The sequence below is a fragment of the Ictidomys tridecemlineatus genome, chromosome 3 (assembly GCF_052094955.1).
Source record: "Ictidomys tridecemlineatus isolate mIctTri1 chromosome 3, mIctTri1.hap1, whole genome shotgun sequence".
Taxonomy (NCBI): Eukaryota; Metazoa; Chordata; class Mammalia; order Rodentia; family Sciuridae; genus Ictidomys; species Ictidomys tridecemlineatus.
Window position 1 is genome coordinate 46,770,524 of NC_135479.1, and position 11,177 is coordinate 46,781,700.

Here is an 11,177-nt window from a genome sequence, read left to right on the forward strand (position 1 = left end):
AGTTTAGAAAGCTTTAGAATTTGTATGACATCAAACTGAGTGGCATTATGACTGTATAGAAACTTAAGAGGCTCCACCTTCCTTGGCCTGGCCTAAACCAAACTCAGGGGTGGGAGGCATAGAGAGGACTCCTGTCTGGCTGGAGTGGAAGGGACTTGAACCCGTGATACTTCAGGATGCACTGGTTAGGGAAGGAAGGGGCCAAGACTCCCCTGATGGGCACTTGAGCACCACAAGGCTCCTGGGAGTCCTTCACCCCAGCTCCCCACTATCACAACCCCCCCCCCCTTGCAGGGGTTCTCAGTGGTCTGTTCCGTTGCCTGGTGCAGGTTTGAGTTCCTCACCAAACACCTGAGTGTTCACAGCCTACGTTGGCCTGCCTGGGCAGGCTGTGGTTGTGGTGGCAAGAGCCAAAGCCAACTTAGCTTGATGGAGGCACCAAGGACTGCCCTACAGCCATATTAGCGGGTGGTCCTGGAAGAAGTAGGCAGGGTTGTGGCAGCATTGTCTGAAGACATGAATCCAGGCCCTAATCCTTATGGTGTTCCTTGGGAGTTGGTGATGTGTAGAGCTATTGGATGTTTTGCTCTTCTCTTGTTTTTGTGGAGAAGTTTTCATTGTGTTAGAAGGAGGCTTTATGTGGGAAGAGAAAAACAGCTGGCTTTAAAACTTTCTAGAAGAATTGAAGAAAAATGTGAACTACTTGAAAAAGTCAGCCTTGTTCAAAAAGAGCTCGAAGGCTTAGAGTCAACTTTAAAGGGCAGCAGTTCTGAGAAGGGTCCAAGAGACATCCCAAATTTGGAGGCAACCTATGAAAAGCTGCATAGGTCCAAACCTAGCCATGGGAATGAAAGACTCTTTCTAGAAAAAGAGCTAGAAGAACAAAAGGCCAAACATTGTAAACAGGATGAAATCATGGCAGATATATCGAGAAGGATAAAGTCCCTTGAAGATGAATCAGAATCAATCAGCTCACAAATAGCTGAAACTAAAACAAACTTGAGACTGCTTCAAATGAGTGAGGAAGGACTTCATCTGGCAATGAAGGAAGCCTTGGATGAATGTTCCCAGCTTCAGCAAAGTCAGAAACCGATCTTACAAGGAGACGCTGAAGCATGGAGGGAACAAGGACGTGTCCAATGTAAAGAGAGCACCACATTGGAAGACTTTCAATTCCATGCAAAACAAGTTCAAACTGATAAAGAAAATCACATGGAGTCTCTGACTGAAGGCTTGCTCAAGATGAAAGATAGGTCTTCTTCAAGCAAGGGAGCCCAAACAGACATTGGGAACTTGGAATGGGGAATGACGAGTGAATCAGGAATTGGTGCTCACTTGGATGATGAGCCCAAAGGAGCTTTGAAGCAACTGGTTGATGGCGCTAAGCTAAAGGCCTCCTTAGAAACCTTAGAAGGACAAAGATATCAAACTTGTGCTTCCTTATCTGAAGCAGAGAAAACAAAGGAAGACCTTAGAGAACAGATTAGAAGTCTGAAGACCGAACAGGCAACCTTGCTGTCAGAAAATACACAGCTTGAAGGTGAGAATGAGAACCTTCAGCAGAAATTTAAAGTCATGATGGAATGCTATCAAGAAAATATGATGAAACTCCATAGGAAACTCAGAGTAGAGGAAAATTACCAGGTGGAGCAAGAGGAGAAACTTTCCAAGGTCAAAGAAGAGATGGGCCATACAAGAGAAGAGCTGGAGACCTACAGAAAGCGAGCCAAATATCTCAAAGAAGAATTGGAGAGAACCATTCAGTCCTGTCAGGGGAAGATTATTTACTCTGAGAAAAAAGCACATGAGAGTGAGTTGGCGGTTTGGATTGCTGAAAGAAACCTCCATTATTTCATGAAACAAAACGCTCGCAATAGACAAAAGTTAACTGAAAGGGAGCTTCAATTTGAACTTGTAGAGGAAGATCCCTGTGCACTTGGTGTTTCAAATGTGGCATTGGGCAGAAAGCATTCCCCCAATGGTCCCTCACCATTGGGTCCTCCTTGGCAAGGTGGATGTTATTCGAATTATGGTAGACCATCGCCACCAGCAGAACTCAGAGGTTCTAAGCTGCCTTCTTTGGATAAAAAGGATGGGCCTATGTCTTCAGAAAGTCAATCCAGTAGAAAGGAGACCAAAATCAATCTTGATGATTCCAATGTGCCCGATTCATCTCTCCCTGCTGAAAACCAAGCAACTGGCTCCGGCTCATTTTTGGCACCTTTTCCTCCAGTCAGAGGTGAATTGTTTCCTGTGGACCCAAGGAGTCAGTTCATGAGAAGAGGACCATTTTTCCCTCCGCCTCCTCCAGGAAACAGGTATGGGGCACCTCGAGATTATTTTCCACCGGGCCCACCACCCCCTCCATTTTTTCCAATGCCAGATGTCTATGAATGGAGGTATTTTCCTCATGACCTTCTTCCAAGAGCTGGATTTCCTCCCCCCACCCCTGCATTCTGAAAGTAGAAGTGAGTGCCCTTCAGGCTCTATTCTGCCTTCAACTGAGCTTGCTACTGAACATCAACAAGAAACCTGATGTTTTTGATCTCTCTTCGAAAGTAAATTGACTTACCTCTCATTTTTAGTTTTTAAGTAATTGCTTTTACTTAAATAAGTGATTATACTTTTGCTCCGATTGAAGCTAAATAAAACTATAATTCTTAGGATAGTATTTTGGAAATAAAGATGGTTTAAATATGATATTATGAGTAAATTATTTCCATTCTGTTTTACTCTAAAGATTACAGCATTGAATTTGATTAATCCACTATTCTATAAACAACAATGGGATTTTCATGTATGTCATCTAGCCTTTGGGGATATTTTAAATGCCCAACAAAGGCAGTTCCTTTATAGAAAGAAGTGTATTTACTATGATTGTAGCAAATGTGAAAGGAACTTTATGCTTAATGAAAGATTTTCATTGATTTTCAGTCTTGTGGGGCATGTCTACTAGTTTTCCCATAAAACAATAACTAGAGCATATTAAGAGTAAACCAGAAAACACTACTAAACATGTCATGGAAGTAGGAGATCTCAAAGACAAAGAAAGTTGCAGTTCTCAGGAAACATTTTGGAATTGGAAACCACAATTTAAACTTACTCTGTTCCCATTTTCCCTGAGTCATCTTGATGACTTCTTCTTCTTCTTCCTCCCTCCTCCTCCTCCTCCTCCTCCTTCTTCTTTCTAATTTTCTTTGTGTTCTTCATCTTTGAGTTCTTCTTTTACCTTTAATTCATTAATCACGGGGCTGGGGATGTGGCTCAAGCGGTAGCGCGCTTGTCTGGCATGCGTGCGGCCCGGGTTCGATCCCCAGCACCACATACCAACAAAGATGTTATGTCCGCCGAGAACTAAAAAATAAAATATTAAAATTTCTCTCTCTCTCTCTCTCCCCTCTCTCACTCTCTCTTTAAAAAAAATAATTAATTAATCACTCAATCAATCAATTAATTAATTTTTATGTGGTTCTAAGAATCCTACTCAGTACCTTGCATGTGCTAAGTGAGGGCAGTTCCACTGACCCACAACCCCAGTTCCTGTCTTTTATATTTGATGCCCATTTTCCTGAAATTTAGAATTGCATTCTGCTGTGGTTCACTGATAAAGGTTTACCTAGTCTTTGGTTTTTGGGGAGATATTTGTAAAATACACATGAATTATTAGGACACTGAAAAAAGAATCAGACACATAATTCTCAGCTTTTGGTATTCTTAGATTTGATACTCATAAAATGACTCTGCTAAACTAAGTTTTTTGAACTGCTCACTTTCAACATCTATATCATTGCCAACAAGTGACAATTGGCCAACCTGCACCAATACACAGAGAACACTTTGAACAGTTTTACCCAATAGAGACCAAGAACGAACATGTATTAAAAATGCCCTAACTATAGTTAAAGCTTTATTCAAATGTTAAATATGCTCTCTAAATGTGTGTGTGCATGTGTTTGAAGTATACATTTAAACCTGAAATGAAAGTAGTAGTATAACCTCCTTCTTAAAAATAAGAAGCAGCTCTATTAAAACATTTGAAGCACAGTGAAGAATCTGCCTGATACTTGAGCCCAAAATTAATAGAAATAAAAAAAATTGGGTCTTGCAAAAGAAAGTCTACACTTTTAATAAATCTAATAATTCTGTTTTCCCTCAAGAGTCACACTGGTTGTCAAATCAGTCCTTACTTGCCAGCATAAAATATTACTTTCTCTAAGCGAGTGGATGAAAGTTCCGAAGTTATGGTCTTTATAATATGAACTGATGATCACTCACTGATTGTTATCCAGAACTACTTTTGCCCTAACTACTATTGGTGAATATTTTCTCATATAGTTCATGTCTTATACCAGTCAACTTGAAAGAATCTAATTTCAGGTTTTAATCCGAACGGAAATAGTGAAATACCATGATACAGTCCTCTAACAACATTTTGCTTCAAGAGAAAAAAAGGTGAAAGGCTGTTCTAAACAAAACACCACTTACTAAATCAGCTTCCAACTAAGTAAATGACAGTCAAGTAAAACAAAACAATATTTGTGGGAGGCCATCCTCACACGTGATTTGAATTACCTCCATGGCTGGGTGAGAGGCGTTTAGACACAGCTGTGTCAGAGATTTCCCCATCCTTCTCCAGGTCCGAGGGCTTGTCAGGGCAGAGGCGTGTCTGGTCACTGCCCTGAAGACCCAATCCTTGCCCCTGACCTTGGGATGCTGCCCCCCTTAACCTTCATTGGATGGGATTTTCCCTGGAATTTTTTGTTTCTCAATGAAAGTCTACTCCCTGGCATGTTCCCTCTTGCTAGCCTCTCAGTAAACCTCGTTACTGCATTTGGTGGCTGGTGGTGGGAGCTAGGAGAAGCCCTCCCAGAGCTGGTATTAAAGGGAATGGAACCGCCATTTGACCCAGCTATTCCCCTTCTGGGTCTATTCCCTAAAGCCCTAAAAAGAGCATGCTACAGGGACACTGCTACATCGATGTTCATAGCAGCACAATTCACAATAGCAAGACTGTGGAAGCAACCTAGATGCCCTTCAATAGACGAATGGATAAAAAAATGTGGCATTAATACACAATGGAGTATTACTCTGCATTAAAAAATGACAAAATCATAGAATTTGGAGGGAAATGGATGGCATTAGAGCAGATTATGCTAAGTGAAGCCAGCCAATCCCTAAAAAACAAATGCCAAATGTCTTCTTTGATATAAGGAGAGTAAGAACAGAGTAGGGAAGAAGAGCATGAGAAGAAGACTAACATTAACCAGGGATGAGAGGTGGGAGGGAAAGGGAGAGAGAAGGGAAATTTCATGGAAATGGAAGGAGACCCTTAGGGTTATACAAAATTACATACAAGAGGAAGTGGGGGGAAAGGGAAAAATAATACAAGGGGGAGAAATGAATTACAGTAGAAGGGGTAGAGAGAGAAGAGGGGAGGGGAGGGGAGGGGGGATAGTAGAGGATAGGAAAGGCAGCAGAATACAACATACATGAGTATGTCAATATGTAAATCACTGGAAGTGTAACTGATGTGATTCTGCAATGTGTATATGGGGTAAAAATGGGAGTTCATAACCCACTTGAATCAAAGTGTGAAATATGATATATCAAGAACTATGTAATATTTTGAACAACCAACAATAAAAAAAAGAGGAGACTCTTGGTTATGATCAGAGGTTGAACTACCATATGCTTCAGAGGCTAGGATTTTTACAAATTATCATGTTTACAAATAGTCTTTGTGTAATTTATATTTACCTGTATATACAGTTTATTATTTTATATCTTTTTTAAAAAAATGAGATGAAGGGGCTGGGGCTCAGTGGTAGAGCACTTGCCTAGCATGTGTGAGGCACTGGGTTTGATTCTCAGCACCACATATAAATAAAATAAAGGTCCATCGACAACTAAAAAACTATTTTAGAAAATGAGATGAAGGCGTAATTCACACACAATAGAATTCAACCTTTTTAGTGTATAGTCTGTGAGTTCTGACAAATACAGCCCTATAATTACTATCCTAGTCAAGATAGAGAATAGTTCTGTCACCCCAAACTCCCCTCTGCTCATTGTAGTCTCTCCCTTTCCCCACCCCTTGTCCCTGGAAACCACTGATCTATGTCTGTCCCTACAGTTTGGGCTTTTCCAGAATTCCATATGAAAGTAACCTTAGAGTGTATAAGAGCCTGCAGGTTTAGTTCTCACCTAGAAGCACATTCATTTTTTTTGGGGGGGGGTACTGGGGATTGAACCCAGGAGTGCTTTACCAATGAGATACACCCCTGGTCCTTTTTACTTTTTATTTTGAGACAGGTCCTCACTAAGTTGCTGAGGCTGGCATTGAAGTTGGGATCCTCCTGCCTGAGTCTCCCAAGCAGCTGTGATGACAGGCACGCCCACTGAGCCCAGATAGGAGCACTGTCTTGCAAATAAACTGCTGACTTTATTCAAGGTATTCAACTGAAGATGAATACCTTGAAAAAGTCAGCAGTCAGGAAAGGGCTCTCCCAGCCAGGAACTGGGATTTATAAAACTCTGCTTCCTGTCCTGGATAATAGGCACAAAATGAACCACTTACCTTACACTAAAATGGGAATAATCACACATAAGCTGAACATCTAGTCTGCGTGACATGAGGACAGATGCTGTGCTGGCAGCAGGCTGTGGTGTTCTGAGACTAGGAACTCACCTGAATGCTAGCCCAGGGACCGTTTATCCACTGGGGACAGTCGATGTCATCACAATGCTACTCCAGAGAAGCATCTCCACAGTCAAGGCACACACAGGACCCCACAAAACGGCCAACCGTGCGAAGAAATCCAAAGCCAGGAGCAAAAGTCAGCAGATTCAACCAATAAACACAAGCCAGACACTGAAAATACCGAAGTTGGAAAGGGACTTTAAAACAGCCACACTCAAAGTGTTCAAAGAAATTAGAGAAGGTCTAAAATAAGGCAAAAGCAGAATATTGGAAGAGATCAACAGAATAATAGAAGGTGTCAAAGGGAAAGTTACAGAAATGAACAATATAATAATTGATTCTTTAAAAGTATGGTCAGGTTAAACAATCACTAGTCACTGAAGGAAATCACAGAGATATAAAGATATAAAGAGATATGAAATATGAGGAGTAAGATACATTGAGGGAGGCTGAGAGTCACTCATTATGCCTAAGGGAAGTGTGGAGGGGAGAGGGCCTGGACCTGGGGGGCGGGCTCAGGCTTCCTTGATTCCTGAAGGTGAGCACCCCTCCCTTCTGCAGTGCTGGGGCTGGCCTGCTGGCGGTGGGTGAGCGCCCCAGGCGGCCTGCAGTCCCCAGGGCGCTCTGGGCCCTGCTGGTGAGCGCCCCTCTCCCTGCCTTGCTCAGTGTGCTCTGGGGTTCTGCTGGTGCTCAGAGCACGCCTCCGCCCCAACTCCCAGGGGTCCCAGCCCTGTTCCCTTTCCCCAGGGTCCTGCTTGGGAGGGCCCCTGGGTCCCTGGCATTCCTTCTGCACTATGTCCTGGGGTTGAGCGCCCCTCGCCTGCCAGTGGCCAGTGTCCTCAGGGTCCTGTGGGTGAGCCTCCTGCCTTGTGGGGGGGGTGGGGGCCCAGCAGGCTTCCTTGTCATCCGGGGCCTGCGGGTGAGTGCCCCTCGCCCGCGGGTCCTCTGAGTGCCGGGGCCTCCGGGGTTAGCCCCCCAGGCGCGCCAGGGAGCAGTGACCTCTGGGGCCCGTGAGTGAGCGCCCCTCGCCCGATGGTCCCCAGTGTCCTCTGTGTCCCCAGGCTGAGCGCCCCTGGCTCAGTCCCCTCTGGGTCCTGAGGGGTGAGCGCCCCTCGCCCAGCAGTGCCCAGTGGGTCTCCTCTGGGGCCCCTGGGTGCTGCCCCTCCCTCTCCAGTGCTCAGTCTGCCCTGGGCCCTGTGGGTGAGCGCCCCTCGCCTGCCAGGGCTCAGTGTCCTCTGGGCCTGTGGGGGAGTTCCCCTTGCCCGCCAGGGCCCAGTCTCCTCTGAGCCCTAAGGCCACCTGGCGCCTGGGGAATGAACTGTGTGGCTGGGGTTGTCCTCTCCCAGGCTGGGACACCCTCTTTGGCCTGAGGGGTGAAGAGTCCCTGTGGAGGACGCCACCCTGGAGACTTGGAGCAAGGTGGAGAGCTCCTCCTGGCAAACAGCTGGCTTTTGGCCTCTGGTGGGGCCCTGCAGGCAGGCTTGTGCTGGAAACCTGCGACCCCAGGAACACTGTTAGGGGATCTCAACTCCAAGGGCACCCAGGACCCGGATCCATCCCGCAGGACACACCATTTTCTGTGCTTTGGGCTGCGCTCCTGTGCATGACCCCCACCTGCCCGGGATTGCGGAGGTCCCTGGCACCAGTGGATGCGGGGCCAGTTTCCAAGGCCTGTGGGGATCTCCTTGGATGTGCCACCAGGCGCTGTCTGGGCCCCAGGGAAGAACCCTGTGGGAGCCCTGGATCCGGAGCAACGCCCACCTGGGCAGGAGCTGGGGAGATTTGGCAGAGGACAACTCCCCACCGTCATGGAGGACCTGCGGAGACCCCTTTCTGAAAAGGGCACCACTGTCCCGCCCTGGCCCAGGTAAGGGAGACTTGGGGCTGAGGGCATCTCCGCAAAAGGAGCCCAGGACTCTGAGCCCTGTGGGTGAGCACCCCTCGCCCTCTGGCACTCATTTTCCAGGGTTGCTGCTGCGGGTGAGCTCCCTCAGCCCCCCAGCGCTCAGGCTGCTCGGGGTTCTGGGGGTGAGCACCCCTCACCCAGCAGTGCTCCGGGCGGCCCTGAGTGTGGAGGGGAGCCGGCCTGGCCCTGGGGGGCGGGCTCAGGCTTCCTTAGTTCCTGGGGGTGAGCGCCCCTCCCTTCCGCAGTGCTGGGCCTGGCCTGCTGGCTGTGGGTGATTGCCCCAGGTGGCCTGCAGTCCCCAGGGCATTCTGGGCCCTGCTGGTGAGTGCCCCTTGCAGCCCTGCCTTGCTCAGTGTGCTCTGGGGTGCTGTTGGTGCGTGCTTGGAGGCCTCCGCCCCCAGCTCCCGGGGGTCCCAGCCCTGTTCCCTTTCCCCAGGGTCCTGCTTGGGAGGGCCCCTGGGTCCCTGGCATTCATTCTGCACTGCGTCCTGCGGGTGAGCGCCCCTCGCCCGCCAGTGGCCAGTGTCCTCAGGGTCCTGTGGGTGAGCCCCCTGCCTTGTGTGTGTGTGTGTGGGGCCCAGCAGGCTTCCTTGTCCTCCGGGGGCCTGCGGGTGAGCGCCCCTCGCCCGCGGGTCCTAGGTGTGCTGGGGCCTCTGGGGTTAGCCCCCCAGGCGCGCCAGGGAGCAGTGGCCTCTGGGGCCCGCGGGTGAGCGCCCCTCGCCCGCTAGTCCCCAGTGTCCTCTGTGTCCCCAGGCTGAGCGCCCCTGGCTCAGTCCCCTCTGGGTCCTGAGGGGTGAGCGCCCCTCGCCCAGCAGTGCCCAGTGGGTCTCCTCTGGGGCCCGTGGGTGCTGCCCCTCCCTCGCCAGTGCTCAGTCTGCCCTGGGCCCTGTGAGTGAGCGCCCATTGCCTGCCAGGACTCAGTGTCCTCTGGGCCTCTGGCGGAGTTCCCCTTGCCTGCCAGGGCCCAGTGTCCTCTGTATCTGGAGTCCTAGCTCTCCTGGGTCAATCTTTCCAGGGTCCTGTGGGGGTGAGTGCCCTTCACCCAGCAGTTTCCTTGGGTCTTGTTCTAGGCCTGTTGGTGATGCCCTGGGCCCTGTGGGTAAGTGGTGCTTGCCTGCCAGTGTCCTCCTCTGTCCTCATCCCGGGTCCTCTTTTTTACTGGGCTCTCATTCACTTGGTCTGTGTGCTCAGTCACCTGGACATTCTGACTACAGCCACTGTTAGTCTCATGGTCTTCCTACTCAGCCATCTGGACTCTTTTGAGTATTTCCTTTTTTGCTTGTTTTTTGTAGAGCTTGTTATATGGTTTCTTTTGGGTTCTTGAGATACTGGGAGTTTAAATTTCTTGGCTGCCCAAGGTGGGGTGCATGGCTGCTCTAAATGTGTAGCTGACCTTCATGGCCTCAGCTTCTGATGCTTGCTGGAGACATTTGGCTGTCCTGGCTGTTCCTTTCTGGAGGAAGTGTTTGGGTTTCAGAGTGGGTTCTCCTTTCCCATCTTGAGTCCAGCATTTTGGGGACATACTCGCCATTTTCTGCTCTGTACCCAGTGAGAGGAGCAGCACTGAGGGGAGGAACAAGAGCTCCAGGCCTAGCAGGTGAGTGGGGAAAGGATCTAAGTGGGGTGGGCCTCGGCCCTGCTTTGTCCTGGGCCTCACCCAGTGGTGTGCCATGCCCCTTAGCCCTCCTGGGACTTCAGAGGTCATCAGTGGGCCCCTCCCTGCACCCTACCTGTGGTTCCATTGGATGTGGATCAGCAGGCTTTCTGAAGAGCACTTGTGGACTCATTATTAACTTCACTGGTACATGCACTTCACAAGTCATCTTAAAATAAACCTCTCTTGATTTATTTTGCCCAAACTGAAAGATTGGGCAAATTCCACAGATCAAGGGCTTTTCATCAAATGCTTCAGTTCTGGCTGGATTTGTGTATCTGTAGCCAGCTGATGGTTGCCACAGAACCACCATTGATGAGATCAATCTCATAGCAAATGCTTCACTGCTATCTGATTCAAGAGAGAATTTGCTTGTGGTGTTCACTGGCTAATATTGAGTGTAGTTCTGACAAGAATGTTGGTTGATAATTTCATTTATACATAAGACAAAAACAAAGCAAGCAGAACATTCATGTGCATTGCACTACTTTGTGTCGGGCAAAGGGGTGTTCTGGTTGAATGGATGCTAGTGTTGAGTACTGGAAGTGTAGTTCCACACACTTTTGTAGCTATTCACAATGGAATAACTACCGACATAAACATTCCTGCATAATTACCCTTTTCTCCATCTCATCATTAAATTGAGACAATTATCAAAACAGCAAACCAGCCTGCAACAGGTGGTGATTGCTGATTTTCCTTTTGTAGATGCCTCATGCGACCTGTACTCTGCATGGCTATGAAGGGACCTGGAGTAGAGCACGGCATGTTTGCAACTGAAAAAGACTCAGGTGATAGCAAGACTCGGTGGAGAGATTCCCAGGTCATAAGCCATGAGAATAGCAGGGAACAGGAGGCCCGGAGTCTGGTCCTAGCAGCATAGGCTGGGCTGAAATGTCCAAGCATGAGCCCTGCCA

The 11,177-nt window shown here is 48.2% G+C and overlaps 1 protein-coding gene across 1 annotated transcript; it reads left to right on the top strand.

The window, feature by feature from the left end:
* Nucleotides 1-429: 429 nt before the first annotated feature.
* Nucleotides 430-2,393, top strand: LOC144375585 (melanoma inhibitory activity protein 2-like). The gene is given in 2 exon segments (XM_078040974.1): nt 430-2,318; nt 2,384-2,393. Coding segments are annotated over 2 exon segments (1,899 nt in total).
* Nucleotides 2,394-11,177: the final 8,784 nt, after the last annotated feature.